Source organism: Theropithecus gelada, chromosome 1, assembly GCF_003255815.1.
Source record: "Theropithecus gelada isolate Dixy chromosome 1, Tgel_1.0, whole genome shotgun sequence".
Taxonomy (NCBI): Eukaryota; Metazoa; Chordata; class Mammalia; order Primates; family Cercopithecidae; genus Theropithecus; species Theropithecus gelada.
In genome coordinates, this window is record NC_037668.1 from 159,519,380 (window position 1) to 159,546,391 (window position 27,012).

Consider the following 27,012-nt stretch of genomic DNA (forward strand, 5'->3'; position numbering starts at 1 on the left):
TCACTTGACCCGGTTCTCCTGAGATAACTGGACACACACTTAGTTCTCTCTAGACCCACGGACATTTGGCAAGGCAAAGAACAAGAGGTTTCTATTGCAAGGTGAGGAAATGACTATAGGAATTCCTGCCCAAAAAGCAGCAAGACATATTAGTCAGTGTTTGAGGGCCCTAGTAGGACCTCAAAAAGCCACATAAGCTATAGTTACTTTACGGATTCTGGTTTAGAATCTGGAGGCATGGGTTAGGAGGCCTCCTTGAGTGTGCCTCAGAGCCCAGCAATCTGTCCCAATTCCAGAAGCAAAGAAACCCACTGATGTTGAGCGTAAAAGACGTCCTCCCCCAGTAGGTCTTGGTGGCTAATAAGATGCTCATGGAATTTTGCTGCAGTTCCCATGGTATGCATTTGGATGCTTGCTCCTTTAGAATAAGAATTCATTGAAGACAGGTCACATTTATTATGGTCTACTGTGGTCTATATTCCTAGGTCATTGTTGGCATGTAATCCACCATCTAGTGGTTGTCAATAGCAAATCAGTTTTTCTGTGTCTTATTATCAGATAATTTTGGAAAAATCTTTGTCCAGTCCACGTCCTTGGAGAAACCCAGTGTGAAACAGTATAATTGTTCCTGGGAGGTACCAGTAACATAAAACTTGGGAGAATGTGACTTCATTGAACTGGAAGCTATGCTCCTCAAAGGGTGGTTACTCATACAGGCGACTATTTGTACCGATTTAGATAGCTCACCCTTGAAGCTCATGGAAATATGACAAACAAAAGGCCATTTTATTTCTAGGTGGCTTGCAATGACTTTGAGGATTAGTTCAGTTTGTTAGCTGGCCCCAATCATTAGCTTATTGGCTCAAACTCCTCAGGAGGTGACATCAGCCTCCCTCTGTACTTACGAGGGCATCTGAGCAGTCATGTGCACTATTGAAGTTCTAAGCTCTTGGTAGAGTCACATGTTTAAATCTACTGTTAAACAGCACTCTCCAAGAATGCCTTCACTTTATAAGCAATCAGGATGGGTTCTAATATTAACCTCCATGATATATTCACTATCGAATGTCATATTTCTGAAGCAGAGTTTATTATAGAGCTTAATCAGATGGTCTATAATCATTCTACAGCCTCTAGTCTCTGGTCCCCCTGACGTCACCTCCCTGTGCCAGAGTATCACAGCAGCCTCTGAGCCCAGACACAGACAGTTCTCCAGACAGTGCCACTCAGGGCTGCCCCTCAGGCATTTATTGAGAGCCTGCAGCAGGTCAGATCTGTTCCTTTACCTTCTGCTTTTTTCCCATCGGTTGATTTTCCACCCTTTTTTGGTAAACTGAGATCAGAAATCACCTCTTTCTGGGATGTTTTCTCTGATTAAGACTGCCTGATTCTAGCATCCTATTCCCTGGATCTGTGAAAATACTGATAGGCTCTTGTTTCATTGCTCTGTGTTCATTGTTTGTTACATGTTGTTTTGTACATGTTCTCTGGCTCTTTCCTGTCCCCACAGTTAGGTCATAGATGCCTTGACCCCACCCAATCTTCTTTTTTGTTGATCTCTCTCTCAACACCCAAGGCCTGTCCCAGAATTCTGCGGAAAGCAGGCAGCCTGTTTACTCTCATCCCCTCTCCTGGTGGGAACTGTCTCAGCAGCGTCCCTGCAGTGTCTCTTGGGTGCATTGTAAATTGTCTATATCTCTTCAGTACACTTTTGAATTTTTTTTTTTTTTTTTTTTTTTTTGAAACGGAGTCTTGCTCTGTCACCCAGGCTGAAGTACAATGGCACGTCTCGGCTCACTGCAACCTCCACCTCCCGGTTTAAGCTATTCTCTTGCCTCAGTCTCCCGAGTAGCTGGGATTATTAGGCATACACCACCACAACCAGTTAATTTTTGTATTTTTAGTAGAGGCAGGGTTTCATCATGTTGACCAGGCTGGTCTCGAACTCCTGACCTGAAAAGATCCAACCACCTTGGCCTCCCAGAGTACTGGAATTACGAGGTGAGCCACTGCGCCTGGCATTTTTTTTTTTTCCTTTTTTTAAGAGATCAGGTAGGGTGCAGTGGCTCATGCCTGTAATCCCAGTGCTTTGGGAGGCTGAGGTAGGAGAATCGCTTGAGGTCAGGAGTTCAAGAGCAGCCTGGGCAACATAGTGAGACCCTCTTTACAAAACAATTTTTAAAATTAGCTAGGCATCATGGCATGCACCTGTAGTCCCAGCTACTTGAGACACTTTGGCAGGAGGATCATTTGAGCCCAGGAATTTGAGGTTACACTGAGTCATGATCATACTCCTGCACTCCAGTTTGAGTGACAGAGCTCCTGTCTCTGAAAGTAAATAAATAGATAAATAATAAATAGAAGAAATCAATAAGAAGTAGAGTTTCACTTCTTGATGGGACAATGTTGCTGTTATTATTTTTGGTATTTATTCCTCATTCTACCTGTCTAATCAGTAGACTCTGTTGTGTCCCATTAAGAAAAGCTTTGTAAAGAGAGGAATGACAATGGTAACTAAAAGGTGAAGGGACAAATAAACCAGCAACATTTTCCAACCCAGACACCCAAACCAGAATCATCCCCTTACATCAGCTTGGTGAAGAGTAACTCAGGAGGAGGAAAGCCTGCCTGCCGCTCTCAGGGCCAGGGCTGAAAAGGTCAGCCACAGCCAGCAAATGGAGCACAGTTCATAAATCTCAGATGTCTGAGACCTGAATGCCACTGGTCTTGGGTTTGAATTTGACTAGGAGTAAACCTAGGGTTTCAATTCTGGGGGCATGTTTGTTTAGCTATTATGAGCAAAATTTCTTTTTACTTCATGTCTTAATTAGCTGTTGGAGAAAAATACTCCTCTAGTCACTGGTTACTCATGTTATCAATTTTAAAGCATTTTAATTCTCTGTGGTTTTCTAGGGCTAGGATATCTGAAAAGGATGACAAATTTTTCTTCATTTCTAATTTTTTTTTTTTTTTTTTTGAGACAGTGTCTCGCTCTGTCACCCAGGCTGGAGTGCAGTGCCACGATCTTGGCTCACTGAAGCCTCCAACTCCCGGGTTCAAGTGATTCTTCTGCCTCAGCCTCCCGAGTAGGTGGGATTACAGGTGCCTGCCAGCAAGCCTAGCAAAGTTTTGTATTTTTAATAGAGACGGGTTTCACCATGTTGGCCAGTTTGGTTTCAAACTCCTGACCTCAAGTGATCCACCTGCTTCAGCCTCCCAAAGTGCTGGGATTACAGGCATGCAGCACTGTGCCTGGCTCCAATTTTTCATAGTTCTTGATTTTGTTAATTGTTTTATCACACTGATTAGAACGTCTAGAACAATGTTAGATAACAAAGGAAATGGCAGGCTTGTGGACATTCTTACTTTGTTTCTGACTTAATAGGACTGTGTCTAGGAGATTACAGTTAAATATCATGTAATCTCCTGATTTGAGATAAATCATTCTTAATTGAGTTAGGAAGTGTCCCTGTATTCCTAGTCGTTTTTTTTTTTTAAAAAAAAAACAGGAATGAATCTTAAATTGTATTAGATTGAGCTTTGGGAGATTTTTCTTGGAATAAGAGATTATGATGCTGGTTGATATTTACCGGAATTCCATTTGTCCTCTTTGGCTTATAAGAAATAGCAGATTCAAAGGTTGATGGATGCTGGGCTTTGTAAATGCACTATTTAAAGTTCTGAGGGCCGAGAAGGATTACTCAACAAAACATGTCACTGAAAACGAGGAAAACTGCAGGGTTAGGCAACAGGAAAAGAAGAACTGGTGGTGGTTGCTATTTTATTTAAAACTTTTAAAGAAGTTGTTTATTGCCAATAATTAAAGAGCTCAAAGAGAAGTCATTTAACCATGAGATTGCCAAATAGAACTCTACAACAGCTGATTAAACCTTTTTAAAATTTTCCCTGGGGAGAGACTTCACCACTGTCTCTGCTAATGGACTCCATGGTTCTCATACTTTACCTGAAAGTTCTTCCTAACATCTGATCTGAATCTTTCTTGCTGGGGCATAGGCCTGTTTTCATACCCAAGTCTTGTTTTTGGTTTTGAGGAATAAACAGCCTTTATTGGGTACAGACCAGGAGTCCAAGGGTCTTGAGGACCTCTGTGTGTTTGTCAGCTTTCTTTTCCACATTCTTTTTGGCCTGTTTCCATAGATTTGTGAGCCCTATGCCTTGTTTAAGGGGGAGAAATGGCATTTCCCTACAAATTAAATGTAAGAATCTGTAGAGAACTGGACCCCATTAAAAATATCTGGAATTCACATGGTCACTTGATTGTATTCCGCTGGCTCAGACAGAGCAGGGTTGACAAAATACCAGAAATCGGGCTTGTGGCTTTCTGGATTGACATTGACATAATCTGTGATTTCCTTTATGTTCTCATAGTCCAGGGCGGAGTCATTTTTTAGTTCTTCAGGGGCCGAAAAGATGACTTGTGTGTAATCCACATCCTCGGTGTCCTTAGGAGAAAAGCAGAGACATGTGGGTCAAGATCCCTACCACGTTTGGAGGAAATAAGACCCAGACTGAACTCTTACTCAAAGAGGTTTGCCCATGGCTTGGTGGGGAAGATCTGGGTCCAAGTAGCTGTGTCTGAGAGCAGTCCAGGGCAGTGAGGAAGAGTACCAGTGACTTTGTTCCACCTGTCTGCAGGGAATGGGATTACAGACGAGCACGTGGAGGCAACAGGAAGATGCTGAGACTCAATTCAAGTGAGATCAGGACTCAGAGCAGACTTTAGCCCAATGACTGGGGCATGGGGAGAGGGTTTCCCATCAGCACTTTCATTTTTATAGTCTGTTCAGACCCACTTTGTTTGGGTGATCCACGCTGATATGGGTTATGGGTAGAAGCCTGACTCCCCTCACCTGAAGATGCTGTAATGACTCAAGAACCCCTCTTTTCTTGCTCCCACTCTATAGCTGGGGTAACCTGAGTTTTCAGCGTTTTGCAGCAGGGACCCCCAGATGGCATATGTTGGTCTGAGATCACTGGGCACATCCATTACCTGGCAGGCGGGAGGCGAACTGCAGGAGCTGTCCGAGCTATCTGAGGATGTGTCGCTGCCATCTGGGGAGAAATAGAAACGGTTCCTCTTCCAAAGCAAGCCAGAGGGTGTTAAGAGAGGATAGAGACAATGGAAGGGAGAATTGGCTTATTATCAGATAAAGACAGAGGCAGAGCCAGCAACACAAAGTGGGGTAGGGAAGAGAGATACAGAGACCCCAAAAGAGGAAGAAGGAGAAACAGAATAGGGCAAGAGTTGGGGGAGAGAAAGTCTCCAAAAATAGGCACGGACATGTCTAAGAGGCCAGGTACTGCTGCTTCATTCAACTGCATCTAAAACTAATTTTAAAAAATACACTAGGTTGACTGTGCTTGGAAAGTGCTGTCTTCTAGAAAGAAAAGTCAGGAGGAACATGCTGGGACAATGTGGCCCAATGCAAACAGCCTTGGCCTCAGAAGTTACATCTTCTAGTCCAAAGCTGTCACTAAATCTAGGCAGATCACATCTCTTTTGGTGCCCTGGTTTTCATCCGCCTCAAGACAAGAGGGTTGAGCAAGAGTCTCTGAGGTCCCTGCCAGATAAACAATCTCTGATTCTAGCCAGGCTCTGGTGAAGCTTTGGGGCCAGGGGTTAGGGTAAGGCCAGTGCCTCTCCAGTTCTGCTGAAACATGCATATAAGCAGCACCCGCAGGTCCCCACAGGCAGGCACTGAGGCCATGTCTCAACTGAAAAGATAAAATCAGGACAGAGCAAATTCAAACCTATCAAGAGATAAACCAGTGGAAGAAGTGCAATCTCCGGTGAGTGAGCCCCCATCCGGGAGTTGCCTTGTTGCCAAAGCAGTCATTTCCACTGTGAATCGTGACCTATTGGCTCACTTGCAGGAGGGTGATATAGATTTGAACCAGCAGCAAGATTCGTATTTATACACTCAGATACCCATGCAGATCTAAGACCATGAAGAAGGGTCCCTCTAGGGACTGTGGAGGAGCCAACTAAGGAGCCAGTCAATAACACTGACATAGCAGCAGCCATGGTGGAGGCAGGCAGAGGCGGGTGAAATTCTAACTCCACTATTAGCTGATCATTCCGAAGAAAAGATGCCACAGCTTTACAAAGAGAAGAGCAGGGACATTTCCCAAGCCCCCTGCAATCATTTGCACACGATTAAACCCGGAAAAGAACTTAGACCCACACAAACACAGCAGGAACTCCCCCACGAAGTAGAATAAAACAGCTTTCTGAAAAAAGTAGGCTGGCAAGGCTGTCCTGATGTGGGTGTGAAGAATCCTCAGCCTAGAGGTTTGGGCCCACGGGGTTGCTGCAGGGAGGTCCTGGGTATCCAGACAGAGCAAAGTAAGCGCTGAGACAAGTTCTCCCCTCAACCCCTTACTCACTCCTGTAAAGGGGATCAGACATTGGAACGTCTCTTTCTGTCTGAGTCTCCTTCATCTCTTTGGCAGCAGGTGGATGATGGTGGTCAGGGCTGGGCCTGGGGACCTGGAGCCTGGCCGCTTTCAGTATCTGTTCACTCTGGTGGACTAGAAGGGAGAAGGGAGGGATCAAAAGTGGAAGGTGGCCGGGCGCAATAGCTCATGCCTGTAATCCCAGCAATTTGGGAGGCTGAGGTGGATAGATTACCTGAGGTCAGAAGTTTAAGACCAGCCTAGTCAACAACATGGAAACCCCGTCTCTACTAAAAATACAAAATTAGCTGGGCATGGTGATGTGTGCCTGTAATACCAGCTACTAGGGAGGCTGAGGCAAGAGAATCACTTGAACCCAGGAGGCAGAGGTTGCAGTGAGCCGAGATAGTGCCACAGAAATCAAGCCTGGGGTACAGAGTGAGACTCCATCTCAAAAAAAAAAAAAAGTGGAAGCTGCCTGGGTTGGGCACATTGGCTCTTGAATCAGTGCCTTCTGAACACTGTCCTCAATAAAGCAAACCTTTCAGAAAGATCCCTTCAAACCTCAGCACTGCTGTGCTCAAAACCCTGCCGTGGTTCTGCACCTCACTTGGAAAAAGCCAAGTCCCAGCCTCGGAGGGCTCACTCCTCCCTCCCCTCTGGCTTTCTGCTGCTTCTCTCTGCCTGCTCCAGCTGCCCGGCCTCTTTGCTCTTGCTACTGTGTGCCTAACACGTTCCTCCTTCAGGCCTTTGCAGGTAGAGCTCACTCCTCACTCCCTGCAAGTTTACACTCAAAGGTTAGCCTCTCGGGGATGCCAACCATCCACCAAGCTGTATCTACTCCCTTGCTCCATTTTTCCTCCCTGGCACTTACCATAATCTAGCAAATACATGTTTTACTTGTTTATCTTGTTTGTTGTCACATGGAATGAAAGATTTCGAGGGTAGGAATTTTTGTTTTATTCCCTGTTGTATAGCCTAGGCCCAGAGAGTGTCTTAGATCCTCAAGAAATATCTGTTGAATGAATGAATGAACAAACGGATGAATGAAGCTCAACTTAACTAGAGAGACCCTCAAAACATCATCTTGCCTGGTCCTTTCTCTTAGCACAACCAAAGCAGCAGCATCTTGCCTTATTTTCCCTAATTGAAATGCCTTTCCAGGACTGAGCTTCACTACCTTCTATTGTATATCAGTTCAAGAATTTAATCTCTAAGTCTAGCCATATTTCCTTCTGTTGTAATTCAAGGCCATTTCTTCATGTTCAGTCCTTTGGCAGTGATGAAGAAAATTAATTAGACCCAGGTTACACGAGCACTTCCTCACAGGCATTGCAAAAGCTGTGTCTAGGCAGAAGGTCTGGGTAGTGGAAGGATATGGATGGTCGCTTCCAGCCAGAAATAGTTGGTTAAAAGGTGAGGTCAGAGTGGGGATTACCCAATTACAGTTATGGGGTAGGGTGGGAGGTGTGGAGGGGGAAGGATTTGGCTGGTGGGTCCTCTGGTAGGTTTTTGAGTGACATTTGGGAACTCCAAAGGGGTCTTGTGCTGCTGGAGGCTCAAGAAGGGTCTCTGAGAGTGACTAGGAGGGAAGAGGATGCTGAGCCAGTTACCGATTTGCCTGCTGAGCAGGTAGTTGATGACGATGAGGAGGCAGGCCTGCAGCAAGAGGGACACCACTGCAATCACTAAGCCATGCCAGACCTTCATGACCCTGTAGGGAAAGAAAAAGGGGCAAAGTCAGAGATTGCAGGGATGTGAATACAATTGCAAATCTATCCCTGTCCTGGCTGGAGGCAGACATCTGGCATTGCTGCGTGTCCCAGGGTAGGTCCCTTTGCCTCTCTGGACAACAAGGCTGGGGCAGCCAGGAAGGGTGGTGTGTGTGCTTGGAAGCTAGCTACACCAGTTAGCTTGGTGGGAACCCTGCTCCTGCTCTTCTTGGGCCTACTCACTCTGTCAGCATGATGAGCTCCTTGCTCATAAGTTGGGGCTCAGGCACTTTCGGGAACCACCCTGGCACCTCGTCTCTCAGTAGTGCCACCGGCAGGGTGCTGGAGATCTGCAAGAGGTAAGGAGCTGGTCAGGACTCCACGGCTCTTTATACAAATTTCCCTTGGGCAAACTCAGCTACTTCAAGATCAATTGTGACACATGCCCAGTTTATTCATCATACTTGCTTCAGTCTCCACTTTCCTACATGATACATTCTAGACACTTCTCCTAAGGAAATTTAATGAGTAAAGTGCACTTAACATTTTCACTCCCAAAGATTTCTGTCTAGTTTGGTTTATAAAGGTGGATTCAGAATCCAGATATGAGTTCCTTATTTGATATAGATTCAGCATGTGAAAGGGGTAGGTGGGGAGTGAAAAGCAGCAATGTTCTAGATGGGAGAACTCCCCTTCCTGTTTGTGCTGGAGCTCTCTCTCCATTTGTCCCTGCACCCAGTGCCAAGAAGCACCACAGGTCACCTTGTTACCAGCAGGGCTTCTGGGTTCTTTCTGTAGGAGAGCTGTGACTAGTTGCTGGTAAGGAGGGCCGCAGGGAGGCAGGAGGCAGGGACCCTGGGGACTGACCCAGACAGCGAACGAGAAAAGACTCCAGGAAATTATGTGCCTCTCACCTCCTCGGAGTCCTTAGACAAATGGATAGAAAATCCGTTATTGCCCAGTGATCAGCAAACTCCACAAAGAAAGTTCAGTCAAAGTTGACTTGGGCCAGGTAGGATGGCTTGCCCCTGTAATCCCAGCACTTTTGGAGGCTGAGGTGGGCAGATCACTTGAGCCTAGGAGTTCATGACCAGCCCGGGTAACATGCGAAACCTCATCTCTACTAAAAATATAAAAATTAGCCGGGCATGTGGCATGTGCCTGTGGTCCCAGCTACTGAGGAGGCTGAGGTGGGAGGATCGCTTGAGCCAAGGAGGTTGAGACTTCAGTGAGCTGAGATGGTGCTGCTGCATTCCAGCCTGGGTGACAGAGCAAGACCCTGTCTCAAAAAAAAAAAAAAAAAAAAAAAAAAAAAGGGACTTGTGCACAAAATAAAAAGTGTAGAGCCAACACACTGGAAAGAAAACACAAACATGATTGCAATAAAGCAAGACAGAGATTTTTCAGAAAAAACAATGATCTTGAAGGATTTGGTGGCTTGATTGAAAAAAGGGGAGAGCTGTACTGAAAATGTCCTGCTCTTGTCTAATTTTGGATAAGCCCCCCACTAAGATAAATTTCAGTACAGATCCTGATTTCTCAAGCCTCATCTGGGGTTCCTCAAGACCCCTGCTAGGGCAGTTGCGCAAGGAAGACTGGGCTTTACCGGAAGAGCTTTATTGTATCATGAAAGAAATGAAAATTGTGGAAGGGGGCTAGAAGCTAGGCCAGTGTGTTTGAGAAAGCAACAATGTTCCACTTTTAAAGGAATTCAGGTGCTTTAGTGTTGATTGTCTAATACTGAATGTCTCATTTGTCCTTAATCACAGATACGATTCTCCCCTTGAGGGGGTCGGCCAGTAGGTTGCCCGGGCTGTCTTCCAATATTACACTCAAAGTTTTTATTTTTTAAGGCTCCTCTTCTACTTTATTTATTTAAAATTATGCAACTAGTAGACATTTGTCGTCAAAGAATTAAAAATATGAATGAGCAATGCGTTTTAGAAAATTGCCCCAAATTGAGCCAGACACAGTGGCTCATACCTATAACCCCAGCACTTCAGGAGGCCGATGCAGGTGGATTTTTTGAGTCCAGGAGGTCAAGACCAGCCTGGGTAACATAGCAAGACCCCATCTCTACAAAACATACAAAAAAATCAGCTAGGTGTGCCTGGCACTTGCCTACAGTCTCAGCCACCCAGGAGGCTGAGGTGGGAGGATCACCCGAGTCCAGGTCGAGGCTGCAGTGAGCCATGATCATGCCACTGCACTCCAGTCTGGGTGACAGAGTGAGATCTGGTATATAAAAAAAAAAATTACCCCAAATCTTTTTTTTTTGAGATGGAGTTTCACATTGTTGCCCAGGCTGGAGAGCAATGACACGATCTCCGCTCACTGCAACCTCTGCCTCCCAGGTTCAAGCGATTCTCCTGCCTCAGCCTCCCAAGTAGCTGGGATTACAGGCATGCACCACCACACCCTGCTAAGTTTGTATTTTTAGTAGAGACAGGGTTTCTCCATGTTGGTCAGGCTGGTCGAACTCCCGACCTCAGGTGATCCACCCGCCTCGGCCTCCCTAAGTGTTGGGATTACAGGCGTGAGCCACCACGCCAGGCTGAAATTACCCCAAATCTTATTCCATATCCTTCCAGAAAATTGTCTAAATATTTTCATGAATGTAAGTGCAAGTATATATGCAAATATGTGTGTACACAGAGACAATGTCTTTAAAACATGGAATCATACAGATTGTTAGCTTTTTTTTCTTTTAATATATCGTAAACATGTTTTTTGGTCAGAAAAACCCCCATTAAAAGGCTCCAACCTGGCTATCCACAGGCCATATTTGACACCTAATTTTTGTCTGATGAAGTGCTTTAGTGATTTGAATTTGTATGTCCCTAAAATGGGACGTGATTTCTTCACTTGCTGACTAATCCCTAAAGGCATTTGAGTTTGCCACCTTTGAGTTTTACAGTATTATTTCAAATTCCTACCATTGCCCTTGATCAGTGTTTCTTGGTAGTATCTGACATTTGGAGCCAGACGAGTCCTTATTGTCTAAAATTGTTTTGCAGACTGCAGGTCATGGAGCCTCCTGAAAGCGCTCCAGTGTAACAGGCCAGTGTAATGGCCAAAAGGACCCCAAATGACCCTACGCATTTCCAAAGGCCCCCCGGAGGTAGGAGGATTTGCTCCCAGTTGAGAATCACTGAATTTGATATATGTTCCATTATTTTAAAATTAATACCTTATTTTGGCCCTTTATACAAAACTAGATTGCCTACACCTTCTTCCACATTTGAATATATTCTGAGCATATACTCAGAGCATATACTTTGGGAGAGCGAGGTGGAAGGATCACTGAGGCTGGGAGTTTGACAACAGCCTGGTGACAGAGTAAGACCCTGTCCCCTCTACTAGCCAAATGACACAGAGCAGCTCGTCCAAATGAAAACAGTAAATAGTACGGACGTCCAACAGCCTTAAATACTAATTTCAGTTCTGTTCCCTTCTAGATGTGAATTACTGAACTCAGGGTCTCGGTTTAATAATTTCTGTATCTATAAAATGAGAAGAATAATAGCATCCTTCTTCACAGAGTTCTTGCATGAGCTCAGTGATTCATGCTGTTTGTAAAGACCTTTACATAATTCCAGGAACATAGGAGGTGTCAGCCTCGGAGCCCAAGCTAAGCCATCATATCCCCTGTGACATGTACGTGTACATCCAGATGGCCTGAAGCAACTGAAGATCCACAAAAGAAGTGAAAATAGCCTTAACTGATGACATTCCACCATTGTGATTTGTTCCTGCCCCACCTAACTGATATGATATATTCTCCCCCTGCCCTTAAGAAGGTACTTTGTAATAGTCTCCCCCCAACTTAAGAAAGTATTTTATATGCCTATGCCAAACCTATAAGAACTAATGATAATCCCACCACCCTTTGCTGACTCTCTTTTCGGACTCAGCCCGCCAGCACCTAGGTGAAATAAACAGCCTTGTTGCTCACACAAAGCCTGTTTGGTGGTCTTTTCACAGGGACGCGCATGACATTTGGTGCCTAAGACCTGGGACAGGAGGACTCCTTCAGGAGACCAGTCCCCTGTCCTTGCCCTCACTCCATGAGGAGATCCACCTATGACCTCGGGTCCTCAGACCAACCAGCCCAAGGAACATCTCACCAATTTCAAATTGGGTAAGCGGTCTTTTCACTCTTCTCCAGCCTCTCTCCCTACCCTTCAATCTTCCTCTCTCGCTACCCTTCAATCTTCTTCTCTCACTACCCTTCATTCTCCCTGTCCTTCCAATTCCAGTTCTTTTTCCTCTCTAGTAGAGACAAAGGAGACACATTTTATCTGTGGACCCAAAACTCCGGTGCCGGTCATGGACTCAGTAAAATAGTCTTCCCTTGGTGTTTAATCACTGCAGGGATGACTGCCTGATTATTCACCCACATTTCATTGGTGTCTGTTCACCACGGGGACACCTGCCTTGGTCATTCACCCACATGTCCTTGGTGGCAAGTCAATTGCAGGGATGCCTGCTTTGGCTGCTCACCCACATTGCAGCCCAGGGCTGCTCACCTTCCACTCCCTTCTCTGTTCTCTCTTTTCTCTGGGCTTGCCTCCTTCACTATGGGCAACCTTCCACCCTCCATTCCCCCTTCTTCTCCCTTAGCCCGTGTTCTCAAAAACTTAAAACCTCTTCAACTCACACCTGACCTAAAACCTAAATGCCTTATTTTCTTCTACAATACCGCTTGGCCCCAGTACAAACTCGACAGTAGTTCCAAGTGGCCACAGAATGGAACTTTCCATTTGTCTATCCTACAAGACCTAGATAATTTTTGTCGAAAAATGGGCAAATGGTCTGAGGTGACTGACGTCTAGGCATTCTTTTACACATTGGTCCCTCCCTTCTCCCAATGCAACTCGTCCCAAATCTTTCTTCTTTCTCTCCTGTCTGGTCCTTCAGTCTCCACCCCAAGCTCTGAGTCCTTTGAATCTTCCTTTTCTATGGACTCATCTGACCTCTACCGTCCTCCCCAGGCTGCTCCTTGCCAGGCTGAGCCAGGTCCCAATTCTTCCTCAGCCTCTGCTCCCCTACCCTATAATCCTTTTATCACCTCCTCTCCTCATACCCAGTCCTGCTTACAGTTTTGTTCCATAACTAGCCCTCCCCGACCTGCCCAACAATTTCCTCCTAAAGAGGTGGCTGGAGCTGAAGGTATAGTCAAAGTTAATGCTCCTTTTTCTTCATCTGACCTCTCCCAAAGCAGTTAGCATTTTGGCTCTTTTTCATCAAATATAAAAACCCAGCCCAGTTCATGGCCCGTTTGGCAACAACTCTTAGACGCTTTACCACCCTAGACCCAGAGGGGCCAGAAGGCCGTCTTATTCTCAATATGCATTTTATTAACCAATCCCCTCCTGACATTAGAAAAAGCTCCAAAAATTAGATTCCAGCCCTCAAACCCCACAATAGGACTTAATTAACCTTGCCTTCAAGGTGTACAACAATAGAGAAGAGGCAGCCAAGTGACAACGCATCTCTGAGTTACAGCTACTTGCCTCTGCTGTAAGACAACTCACAACCACGTCTCCAGCATACAAAAACTTCAGAACATCCAAGCCACAGCTCCTTCAAAACTTCCTAGTGGACCTTGCTTCAAATGCCAAAAGCCTGGTCACTGGGCTTCAGAATGCCTGCAGCCCGGGATTCCTCCTAAGCCATGCCCTGTCTGTGCAGGCCCCCACTGGAGGTCGGACTGTCTGACTCACATCGCCGCTGCTCCTAAAGCTCCTGGAGCCCAAACCCAACGTTCCTTGGCCAATTCCTTCCCAGATCTCCTCGGCTTAGCGGCTGATGCTGCCTGATCGCCTAGGAAGCCCCCTGGACCATCACGGACGTGGAGCTTCGGGTAACTCTTACAGTGGAGAGTAAGTCCATCCCCTGTTTAATCGATACAGGGGCTACCCACTCCACATTACCTTCTTTTCAAGGGCCTGTTTCCCTTGCCCCTGTAACTGCTGTGGCTATTGACGGCCAAGCTTCAAAGCCCCTTAAAACTCTCCCACTCTGGTGCCAACTTGGACAACATTCTTTTACGTCCTCCTTTTTAGTTATCCCCACCTGCCCAGTTCTCTTATTAGGCTGAGACATTTTAACCAAATTATCTGCTTTCCTGACTATTCCTGGACTACAGCCACATCTCATTGCCACCCTTCTTCCCAACCTAAAGCCTCCTTCGCATCTTCCTCTCATATCCCCCAACCTTAATCCACAACTATGGGATACCTCTACTTCCTCCCTGGCAACTGATCACACACCCATTATTATAACATTAAAACCTAATCACCCTTACCCCACTCAATGCCAATATCCCATCCCACAGCACGCTTTAAAAGGATTAAAGACTGTTATCACTTGCCTGTTACAGCATGGCCTTTGAAAGCCTATAAACTCTCCTTACAATTCCCCCATTTTACCTGTTCAAAAACCGGACAAGCCTGAACAGGTTAGTTCAGGATCTACGCCTTATCAACCAAATTGTCTTGCCTATCAACTTCATGGTGCCAAACCCACAGACTCTGCTATCCTCAATACCTCCCTCCACAACCCCTCCACAACCCACTATTCTGTTCTGAATTTCAAACATGCTTTCTTTACTATTCCTTTGCACCCTTCATCCCAGCCTCTCTCTGCTTTCACTTGGACTGACGCTGACACCCATCAGGATCAGCAACTTACCTGGGCTGTACTGCTGCAAGGCCTCACGGACAGCCCCCTTTACTTCAGTCAAGCCCAAATTTCTTCCTCATTTCTTACCTATCACGGCATAATTCTTCATGAAAACACACGTGCTCTCCCTGCTGATTGTGTCCAGTTAATCTCCCAAACCCCAATCTCTTCCACAAAACAATAACTTCTTTCCTTCCTAGGCATGGTTAGGTACTTCCACCTTTGGATACCTGGTTTTATCATCCTGACTAAACCATTATATAAAGTCACGAAAGCAAACCTAGCTGATCCCATAGATCCTAAATCCTTTTGCCGCTCCTTCCCATTACTTAAAAGCAGCCCTAGAAGCTGTTCCCACAGTAGCTCTCCCTAACTCATCCCAACCCTTTTCATTACACACAGCCAAAGTGCAGGGCTGTGTGGTCAGAGTTCTTACGCAAGAGCCAGGACCGCGCCCTGTAGCCTTTCTGTCCAAACATCTTGACCTTACTGTTTTAGCCTAGCCCTCATGTCTGCATGTGGCAGCTGCCACTGCTTGAATAGTTTTAGAGGCCCTCAAAAATCACAAACTATGCTCAACTCACTCTCTACAGTTCTCATAACTTCCAAAATCATTTTCTTCCTCACACCTGATGCATATACTTTCTGCCCCCCTCCACTACCTCTCAGCAAGCCAAACTCATTGCCTTAACTTGGGCCCTCACTCTTGCAAAGGGACTACGTGTTAATATTTATACTGACTCTAACTATGCCTTCCATATCCTACACCACCATGCTGTTATATGGGCTGAAAGAGGTTTCCTCACTATGCAAGGATCCTCCATCATTAATGCCTCTTTAATAAAAACTCTTCTCAAGTCTGCTTTACTTCCAAAGGAAGCTGGAGTCATTCACTGCAAGGGCCATCAAAAAGCATCAGATCCCATTGCTCAGGGCAATGCTTATGCTGATAAGGTAGCTAAAGAAGCAGCTAGCTTCCAACTTTTTTCCCTCACAGCCAGTTTTTCTCCTTCTCATCGGTCACTCCCACCTATTCTCCCACTGAAACTTCCACCTATCAATCTCTTCCCACACAAGGCAAATGGTTCTTGGACCAAGGAAAATATCTCCTTCCAGCCTCACAGGCCCACTCTATTCTGTCATCATTTCATAACCTCTTTCATGTAGGTTATAAGCCACTAGCCCACCTCTTAGAACCTCTCATTTCTTTTCCATCATGGAAATCTATCCTCAAGGAAATCACTTCTCAGTGTTCCATCTGCTATTCTACTACTCCTCAGGGATTGTTCAGGCCCTGTGACCTCCCTTCCCTACGTATCAAGCTCGGGGATTTGCCCCCACCCAGGACTGGCAAATTGACTTTACTCACATGCCCCGAGCCAGGAAACTAAAACACCTCTTGGTCTGGGTAGACACTTTCACTGGCTGGGTAGAGGCTTTTCCCACAGGATCTGAGAAGGCCACCATGGTCATTTCTTCCCTTCTGTCAGACATAATTCCTGGGTTTGGCCTTCCCACCTCTATACAGTCCGACAATGGATCGGCCTTTACTAGTCAAATCACCCAAGCAGTTTCTTAGGCTCTTGGTATTCAGTGGAACCTTCATACCCCTTACCATCCTCAATCTTCAGGAAAGGTAGAACGGACTAATGGTCTTTTAAAAACACACCTCACCAAGCTCAGTCACCAACTTAAAAAGGAGGACTCTGTCAAGGATAGAGCCCCAAAACTCGCCAACCAAGCAAGTAATTACGCTGAACCCCCTTGGGCACTCTCTAATTGGATGTCCTGGATCCTCCCAATTCTTAGTCCTTTATACCTGTTTTTCTCCTTCTCTTATTTGGACCTTGTGTGTTCCGTTTAGTTTCTCAATTCATCCAAACTTTTATCCAGGCCATCTCCAATCATTCTATATGACAAATACTCCTTCTAACAACCCCACAATATCACCCCTTACCACAAAATCTTCCTTCAGTTTAATCTTTCCCACTCTAGGTTCTCATGCCGCCCCTAATCCTGCTCAAAGCAGCCCTGAGAAACATCGCCTATTATCTCTCCATAACACCCTCACAAATTTTCACTGCCCCAACACTGCATCACTATTTTGTTTTATTTTTCTTATTAATATAAGAAGACAGGAATGTCAGGCCTCTGAGTCCAAGCTAAGCCATCATATCCCCTGTGACATGCACGTATACATCCAGATGGCCTGAAGCAACTGAAGATCCACAAAAGAAGTGAAAATAGCCTTAACTGATGACATTCCACCATTGTGATTTGTTCCTGCCCCACCCTAACTGATATGATATAGTCTCCCCCGCCCTTAAGAAGGTACTTTGTAATATTCTCCTCCACCCTTAAGAATGTATTTTGCACGCCTATGCCAAACCTATAAGAACTAATGATAATCCCACCACCCTTTGCTGACTCTCTTTTCGGACTCAGCCCGCCAGCACCCAGGTGAAATAAACAGCCGTGTTGCTCACACAAAGCCTGTCTGGTGGTCTCTTCACACGGACGCGCATGACAGGAGGCACTCAGTAATTAGGTATTATTCAACCCTAAAATCCTCCACCACAATGGTGACTAGAATTATTAAAAATTGGATTGGTCTACTTTAGAAAATTTAGGCATTTGTTTTGAGTACAGTTTGGAGATAAGATCCAGGACAGGATGAGGTATGAAAATTATGACAGATGTCATTATTTAAGTGGCTAATGGCTCTAACCACAATGAGCAGGTTGTTCCTTGGGGTCTAATTATAGACTGCTGATCAGACAGTCAGCAGAGACATCTGCCCATTTGGGCACATGCGCGGGTGTGCGCACACACACGCCCCAAATAACCAGGAAATGGGCAATTTAAGGTAATTATGTTGTGAAAAAGCACATGGACTATGTGAGGGTTTGGCATGCCTTGTTCCATCCTCGAGGTAGGGACGGTCCTGTCCTCTTATGCTGTGCTGAATTTTGGCACCCAGATCTCACACTAATGTAGTGCCCTGCCAGGCACCTCAAAACCAAACTTCAGGCTGGGCATGGTGGCTCATGCTTGTAATCCCAGCACTTTGGGAGAGCGAGATGGAAGGATCACTTGAGACCAGGAGTTTGAGAAGAGCCTGGGTGACAGAGTAAAACCCTGTCCCTCCTCCCCCCACTAAAAAAATCCCACTTCGTCCCAGTGCTAACAGCATTTATTCTGTTTGCTTCAGACTTGTAGTTAAGGCTGGATTCCATTTTATTAAGTTTCCCTTCTCCACTAATACAGGAGCTTTCTCATGGCCTTTCCAACAGGTGCAGCGTAACATCGGGGGGAATAAAAAGACACCCACTTTCCTGTCAGACACCATGTTTCTTTGGATAGGTTTATTCTAGAAAGAATGATTTAAAACAAGATCACAATAGAAGATGATTTCTATGAAAAATCATATGGATTAGGCCAGGCGCAGTGGCGCACACCTGTAATCCCAGCACTCTGGGAGGCCGAAGCGGGGGGATCACGAGGTCAAGTGTTCAAGACCAGCCTGGCTAAGATGGTGAAACCCCATCTCTACTAAAAATACAAAAATTAGCCAGGCAAGGTGGCAGGTGCCTGTAATCCCAGCTACTCGAGAGGCTGAGGCAGAGAATTGCTTGAACCTGGGAGGCAGAGGTTGCAGTAAGCCAAGATCACATCACTGCATTCCAGCCTGAGCTACAGAGTGAGACTCTGTCTGAAAAAAAAAAAGAAAAAAGAAAGAAAAGAAAAGAAAAATCATATGGATCAAAGTAATTATAATCAACATTGTCAGCTGACTTTATCCATCTTTTCAAATGAAGTAGCTGTAAACTTTCTTTGCAGTCTCCATTAATTTGTTGTTTTTAACATTAGCTAATGTATAAGGGAAAGAGAACAAAAAGAAGGGAGAACAAAAGAAGGGGAAAGAAGGGAGCTAGGGCCTGCCTTCTCCTGGGTCTGTCACTTGCTAACAGTGTGACTTTGGACAGGGAGACGTCCCCTCTAGGCCCTGGTGAATTAGGGAGCTTGGCAAAGTACTCCTAAGGCTCTTTTCAGCCCTGAGCATCCTGCTCTTTAAAGGTTGGAGTGAAGTAAGGTGAAAAGAAAGCAAAGCTGATGGAAATGGAAATTTTAAAAAGCAAAAAATCTTTATTTCCATTTTGTAATATCCAGCCTCCTCCACATTGCTAGACTTTCTCCCCCAGTTTAATATGCAGTTTCCAATAATGAAGAAAAGGAGGAAACACAAATAAACTGAATTAATAGTATAGGGACTATTAATCTCAGAAACAGAAGGGATTAAAATTTTTCAACAAAAATGAGGTACCAAAAAAAGAAGAGATTTTTAAAAAATTGTTAGACTACAAAATTTTTTTGATGAAATCTCAGTAAAATGGATAGTTTCCTAGAAAAATATATATTAACAAAATTGATTCCATATGGCATGGAAAACTTAGACCAAAACCAAACCAAAATAACAAAAAATAAGTTTAGGAAGCAGCATGGTATCTAGGCATTAAAGGCAAAGAACCTGGAGTCAAACTGCTTGGGTTCAAATCCCAGCTCATTCTCTGCATGAGCTTGGCCTCGTTATTTAACCTCTCAAAGCCTCAGTCTTTTAATATATAAGATGGGAACAATAACTAATTGTGGGACTAGATAAGACAAATATAAATGACAACTAGTTCTGAGGATGAAATTAGATGAGCTATGTGAAATAGTTATTAGAACTTTTGGCACATAGTAATAAGCATCCAATGAATGCAAGCTATTATTATTTAGAAATTAAAAGCATTGACTGGCCCCAGTGGCTCACACTTGTAATCCCAGCACTTTGGGAGACTGAGGCAGTTGAATAGCTTGAGCCCAGGAGTTGGAGATAAGCCTGGGCAATAAGGCAAGACCCCACCTCTATCAAAAAGAAAAGAAAGAGAAAGAAAAAAGAAAGAGAGAAAGGAAGAAGAAAGAAAGAAAGAAAAAGAAAGAAAGAAAGAAAGAAAGAAAGAAAGAAAGAGAGAGAAAGAAATTAGAAGCATTATCAGACTTATTTCCTCAAAACCTGTCTAGATGGTTTGACAAATGAGGAGTTTCAAACTTTTAAGGAACACATAATTATTATTCCACAAGCCAATACAGGGCACAGGAAGACAGAAACTTTGGGGTCCATCTCATTTATGAATACAGAGGTATATATGGTAATATCAAGAAGTTAGCCCAGAACGTTGAGAAAATTGATTATAACAAAGATGGAAACTAACACTGAGTGTTTTCCGTGTGCTTTAATCCTCTCACTCTACAAAAATAGACATTACCACTACTTCATAGATGAGGAAACTAAGGCTTAAGAAGATTAAAAAATTTGCCGCTTTGCCAGCTGGAAGACTCATGTTTCCTAAACCAACTGACTCAAAATCCTAAATCCCAATCATGTCAGGAAGCTGTCTTTTATATAATACAAATACAACATTGATAGATCAAATTTTTTAAATTATGATCTTGGTAAAGTGCCAAAATGTGCTGGATAAACTGAATACTTATTATTGATTTTCGAAGTTAATAAAAGTATGAGGATTGTTTCTTACTATAATAAAGAATAATAAGTTGGTGCAGTATTGATTACTGCACCAATAATCAGTATCTGACGAAATGGTAAATTATTTTAGCAACTATTTGAGAGCAAGGGTGTATGCTGCAACCCTTATCTGAAACGAGTACTAGAAGTTCTAGTTTCTGGAAATGGAAAGTTCCTCCAATCTCTAATAATAATAAGGGTATTGAATATTTATTGAGCATGTTTTATGTGGCAGACACTTTTATGTACATTAACTCATCCAATTCCCACAACCACCCCAGGAGGTAGATACTATTATTATTTTTTAATTAACATTTTTTAAGACACAGAAAGGCTACCTAATATGCTCAAGATGACAAAAACAGTTCATCAGCCTTTGTGCTCAGGCAGGCAGGTGCTGGAGCCTGAGCTGTCAGCAGGTACATTAACAAAATGAAAGTATAGTTTTGGGCAAGGAGAAATCAAATTCATTCTTGTTTGCAAAATATATGATTTTATACCTAGAAATCCCAAAGGAATTCATTGCAAAACTAGAGGAATTAATGAGATTGCTCAGTAAAGTCCTGTAGATATAATAAATATTCTAAAATTACCAGCTATTCTTACTGTTATACTAGCAACAGACATAAAATAGAATGGGGAAAAATACCCTGAGATTTAGCAACTACAACAACAGAAATACCTAAAAATAATATTAATTATAAGAAAATTATTTTGAAGAAAATAAAAATTTATTGAGAGACATAAAAGAGTTAAACTCATAAAAAGACGCTATTTCAGATTGAGAAGCTGTAACATTTAAAAATCAGTTTTAAAGTTAATTTATAGACTTAATACAATTCTAATAAAAATTATGGTGAGTTTTTTATAACTTGAGTTTACTCTAAAATGTATCTGGGAAAACATAAGAACAACCAAAAAGAGCGGAAACGTTTGAAAAGGAATTGTGGGCTGGGTGCAGTGGCTCACACCTGTAATCCCAGAACTTTGGGAGGCTGAGGAGGGTGGATCACCTGAGGTCAAGAGTTCGAGACCAGCCTGACCAATATGGTGAGACCCCCCATCTCTACTAAAACAATACAAAAATTAGCTGGGTGAGGTGGTGGGCATCTGTAATCCCAGCAACTCTGGAGGCCGAGGCAGGAGAATTGCTTGAACCTAGGAGACGGAGATTGCAGTGAGCCAAGTTTGTGCCACAGCACTCCAGACTAGGGGATAGAGCAAGACTCCGTCTCAAAAAAAAAGAAAAGAAAAGAAAAGAAATTGTTGTAAGGTAGATTTCTGACTACCACTTTTTAAGAGAAGTGTAGATTTGAAAAAATGTGCTACTGTGTACAGTAAATGTTATAAGAGTAGTCCACAAAGCAAGTGGAGGAAAGGAAATCATTATTTAACAAATATTGGCCCCAAGACAATGGTTTAGCTACCTGTAAGGAAAAAGAAAATAACTTAGATCAAAACCCTAGATAGCAAAATGAATTCCAAACGGATTAAGGAGGTAAATATTTTAAAATCAAGCCATTAAAATTAGAAGAAATTAGGATTGAATATTACTATATTTAAAATCTTTATTAAATCCCCAGATGAGAGAAAACTTTCTCAGTTTATATGCAATGGAAGAAATCACAAAGAAATACATGAAAAATAGATTTGGCTCTAAACTATTAGAACTTCACATGTTAACAAAATTTAAAGGCAAACAGAAAAAAAAAAACAAAACCTGAAACAAGTAAGGCAAACCACAATTTTAAAGATTTTGCATCTTTGGTTTTTATAAATTGTTAAGAAAAACACTAGGACCCCCAAATAACAAATGGGTAAAGAGTGTAGAGCAGACAATTTGCAAACAATCCAGAACAGACTAAAGCTGTTATGCAAAAGAGCTTGTACAGTGTCATTATAAAAGTGAAAAATGGGAAGCAATCTAAAGAAAAAAACAAAAACTGGAGAAATGAGGATTGAGGCTTTGAATGGAAGACCACGGGGTCATTTAAAATTACATTTAGGAAGAATTCATCTGGAGAAAGAAATCTGTTCTATGAAAATGTACAATGCAGTTGTATTTAGTTACATAAGATATAATCACAATTTTGTAAAACGTGAACATAAAGCCGGGCATGATGGCTCATACCTGTAATCCCAGCACTTTGGGAGGCTGAGGTGGGAGGATCACTTAAGCCCAGGAGTTAATAGAACATTGAGATGATCACCTGAATGTCTGAATTTCAATCAATCAAATATTTATCAAGTGGTCCATGCACATGGTCCTGTGTGAAATACTCTTGATGGCGCGAAGAAGAAAAGGCCATTTGCACTTTCAAGAGCTCATTTGTACTTGGAAAATCGAGACATTAATATGTGAAAAGTCAAAAAGTGGAAGAGATGACACAGGTGAAGAATAATGAATTGTCAGAAGGAGTGGTATCAATAATGCATTATAGTTCAGAGGAAAAAGAGATCCCCAAGCGGTAGAATGTTCAGGGAAGAGTCACTGAGAGGAAATTATTTGAAGGGTAGGCAATGGATGGATGGAAGGAGGGGAGAAAAGCAATCTAGCTAAAGGTGTCTTGCCAACCCTGGCTTTGGGGCAGCTTTAGTGGAATTGATTGTCTTCTAACAAAGTTGGATTTCTATTTGACCACACGTAAATAGCATAATGTGGAAACAGCTGAGTATAATGCAAAGCGACCACACAAGTGAGTATAGGCAGCTGGTCAGGTGCAGAGACTTAGTGGCCAAATAGATTGTGTTTAGGACCTCAGTTCTGGCCTTCCTAGCTGTGAGTTGCTTTATTTTTCCAACTTCGGGGTTATATCTGTAAATGGGGATGGCACCTGTTTTATGGGTTTTTTGTTTTTTTTTTTTTGAGACAAGGTCTTGCTCTGTTGCCCAGGTTGGAGTGTCCAGTGGTGCAAGCACGGGTCACTGTGGCCTCAACCTCCTGGGTTCAAGCAATCCTCCCACCTCAGCCTCCTGAGTAGTTGGGACCACAGGTGCATACCACCATGCCTGGCTAAGTTTTTAATTTCGTAGTGACAGGATCTTGCCATGTTGCCCAGGCTGGTCTCAAACTCCTGGGCTCAAGCAATCCTCCTGTCTCAGCCTCCCAAAGTGCTGGGATTACAGATGTAAGCCACCGTGCCTGGCCTGTTTCATGTTTTTAACTCAAACATGTCTTGCGTTTACCATGTATATGCCGGTATCATAAAAAACATTTTGCATCAATTATTTAATCCTCAGAATAACGACCTTATGAGGTAGATACTATTGTTCTCTCAATTGTACATATGAGAAAACCAGCTTCTAATCCCCCGTGAAGGGGACAGAATTCAGACACAGGTGGTTTGAGGCCAGAGCCTTCACCACATTGCATTCAGTATTGAAAATGCTGGCCAGGCGTGGTGGCTTACACGCATAATCACAATTAGAAAGGCAGGGGTGGGAGGTTGGATTGAGCTCAGAAGCTTGAGACAAACCTGGGCAACACAGTGAGACCCCATTCTCCACAAAAAGAAAAAAAAAAAAAGAAAATGCTCGGTAGAGAGCCTGGCATATATGGGTACCAGGGGATGATCCTTGGACCAGAACATTCAACTCAAAATTGTCTTAAATTTATAAACACACCCATTTCCATAAGGCCTTGTAAGAACACTGGGCCCACTCATGATTTTCAGGTGGGAGCAACACAATATACAAAACCACGAGGTCCTGCGACATATCTGGTCCTAAACAATGCCTGTTCCTATGACTGTCAATGAGTCACTCACCAGGGAATAGAGAAGATCAAAATGCCAGGCTGAGGGAAGGGAGGGATGGAGTCTGCCAAATATCATGGGGAAAAGGCCAACAGAGGGTTACAGGATCACCTTCATTCTCATATCAGAGAAATCTTGCCTGAATTCTCTTTGGCTCTGATCACCATGTCAGGGGCCTCACCCCAGGTGGTTATGAGGCTAGGGCTCATCTGGAATATGGCATGAGAGCTTAGATGAACATTCCAGCTCAACAACTTTATACATTCCTTGGGCACATTATTTCCTCTCCCTGAGCCTCAGTTCCCCTGTCTATAAAATGAGAGGGGTGGGCTAAATCAATTTAGTTGCGACATTTTGTTATTTTATAATTTTTCTAAAATGGACTAAAAAGTGAGATTCAAATTAACGAGAAAGAGCAACTTTGAGCCTCAAGTAGATAAGCCACATCTCCAGTCACACTTACTTCTAGGTGCAAGCACTGCCAATTTCTAGCAGGGAAGCAAGTCATCCAGAGTTTCTAATTAGTAATTTTGGGGAAAGCAGTTTTGCAGGAAACTATTAGAGATGAATGCAATGTGGATGCAACTTCGTTCCAAGACTAAATCAGCAAGAACACAAAAGGTTGCAAGCTACTCAAGCAGTATTCACGGATTCATTTTGCTAGTTCCCACAAAACTCCAGATGAACTGGAAGGGGTCAAATTATTCTGTTTCATCGATTGGCCTACTAAATTTTAGGAAAACTAGGCACCTTCTACAGATTATGCACCTTGTTGGCTGAGACTGCATATATTACACTCCACAATTCATAGCACAGTACTTAAAGACACGGAGGGGATAGGGGTGGAAAAAGCATTTCAATGTGTAACACTCTGTACACATTGCCATTAAGTCAATTTGCATATAATAAATGTTGTTTAACCTTGGGGGAGCCACTTAATGTCTCAGAGTCTCACTTTTCTCCTCTTTCAATTGGGCAGTCAAATGTCTCTTTATTTGACTTATTTTCCAGTTGAAGAAACTGAGGCAGCAAGGTGTTAAGGGACTTGACTGAATCGGTGAAAGAAAACTCTTCTGGAGAACTTTAGCGCAGAAGAGTTAGACCAGGTGTTTCTCCATCTCTCCAACCCAGGGAGGGTGGGGAGCTCAGAATTATTAGGAGGGCTACATGAGACCACAGAGACTTCCAGTAGCATTCCTGCCTCCTTGTCAGAATTCAGGGCCAGTGCTGGCTTCATGGGCTTGCAACCCGTGCAGACGAGTAGGGCCCTGTGCTCACAAGGACCCCATGATTGGCCTAATGCTTTGTGCCTGTCATCTTTAAATTCATAATAATTTTTGAGTAAGGGACCCCAGATTTTCATTTTGCATTGGGTTCCACCAATTATGTGACAGATCCTACTCAAGGCATTGAATTGGGTAGAATTGCCAATGCTCACAAAATAGGTCAACACACAGAAAAAGAAGAAGGATTAGCCCATCCTTGGGTACCTGATACATGCTTCCCAGCACCGCATTGTCTGAGCCCCTCCCAGGTTGGAGAGATGGAGAAAGGCCTGATCTAACTCTTCTGTAATGAAATTTTCCAGAAGAGTTTTCTTTCACCGATTCAGTGAAGTCCCTTAACACCTTGGTGCCTTGGTTTCTTCAAATGGAAACTAAGGCTCTTAATAGCACTCACGTCTTTAGGGTTGTGAGGAGTAAATGGGCCAATCTGCGTAAAACTCTTTTAACAGTCCCTGGCAGATAGTAAGCTCTATATAAGGGTCAACTGTTTCTGTTTTGTGCTGTTATTAGCTTTTCCTTGTCCAGATGCTCACATGGCCTTTTTCTTTGATGGTGCACATTCTCTGACCTCCATTCATAAAATTTTAAAACTCCCAGGCTGGCTCTCCTCCGTCCACACATACTAGTCCTTTGCTGCTCAGAATGTTTTCTCAGGGAAAACACTCCTATGGGATGTTTATGGGGGAGATAGTCTCTGAGATCTGGTTCCCATTTGACTTAAAAAGGAAACTTCACAGCTGCTATTGGTGGAGCACTGTACTGGCACTAAATGTACATTGTCTGAATCCACGTAGCAACCCTGTAAGGTGGGTGTTTTATGCCCATTTTACAGATGAGGAAGCTGGAAACTGAGGCTCACAAAAGGTGAGCAGAGTGAGGATTTGGAACTGGTTTTTGCTGGACCCAAAGTCCATGTACCTTCTGGCCAGATCCCCGATGGCTGCTGCTGCTAGTGCAGACAGATGCCTCAGGCACAAGAAATTCATGTCCATAAAGTGTAATCTTAGGCTCGCTGTAAGCTGGTTGCAGGCTGAATTCCACACCCTGGAATCTCAGCCCATAAACAGAGTATCCTCTCTAAAACTTCGACACGCACATGTTCGCAAACAAATGCACATTGCAAACTAATTTAAAATCCTGTCTCCACAGACAGTACTTACCCCAGGGCTACGAGCTCAGTCTGATCCTAGTCTGTGTTTCAGCGATGTCCTAACGGAAACATCTCCCCGACCCGAGTCCAGCCCCTACCCAGAAACTTCTGTGTCACTGAGGTCAGTCACAAGTGTTTCAACATTTCCAACAAGGCGGGGACACTGCCACTCAGAAGATAGCAATCTCGCTCGTTGAGTACAGCAGGGTAAAGGGAGAGATGATGCCTGTCTCTTTTGGCCATGCTCTGCCCAGCTCCCTGGTACAGACAGTTTGTGTAGATGGAGATTAGTAATCTCTTTTTCTCCCTGTGGGCACCATTTAAATACCGCAAATACACACGCAGCCAGGTACAGTGGAAAGGGCCCTAAAGGAGGAGTTAAGAGGCCTGAGATCAAGTCCCAGCTCTGGCACCAATGTGTCACATGAGCTCAGAC

At 43.8% G+C, this 27,012-nt stretch overlaps 1 protein-coding gene across 2 annotated transcripts; it reads right to left on the minus strand.

The window, feature by feature from the left end:
• Nucleotides 1-3,754: 3,754 nt before the first annotated feature.
• On the minus strand, nt 3,755-26,659 carry RHEX (regulator of hemoglobinization and erythroid cell expansion). Of its 2 annotated transcripts, XM_025354636.1 has the most exons (6): nt 26,587-26,659; nt 8,373-8,479; nt 8,031-8,131; nt 6,409-6,552; nt 5,012-5,073; nt 3,755-4,463 (listed from the first exon to the last, which is right to left on the minus strand). In XM_025354636.1, the coding sequence occupies exons 2-6, from the start codon at nt 8,399-8,401 to the stop codon at nt 4,263-4,265; spliced, it is 537 nt and encodes a 178-aa protein (XP_025210421.1). In that variant the 5' UTR covers nt 8,402-8,479; nt 26,587-26,659; the 3' UTR covers nt 3,755-4,262. The 2 variants fall into 2 exon arrangements, with proteins under 2 accessions (XP_025210421.1, XP_025210429.1); XM_025354644.1 differs by lacking the exon at nt 26,587-26,659 and having other exon boundaries at nt 8,373-8,480.
• Nucleotides 26,660-27,012: the final 353 nt, after the last annotated feature.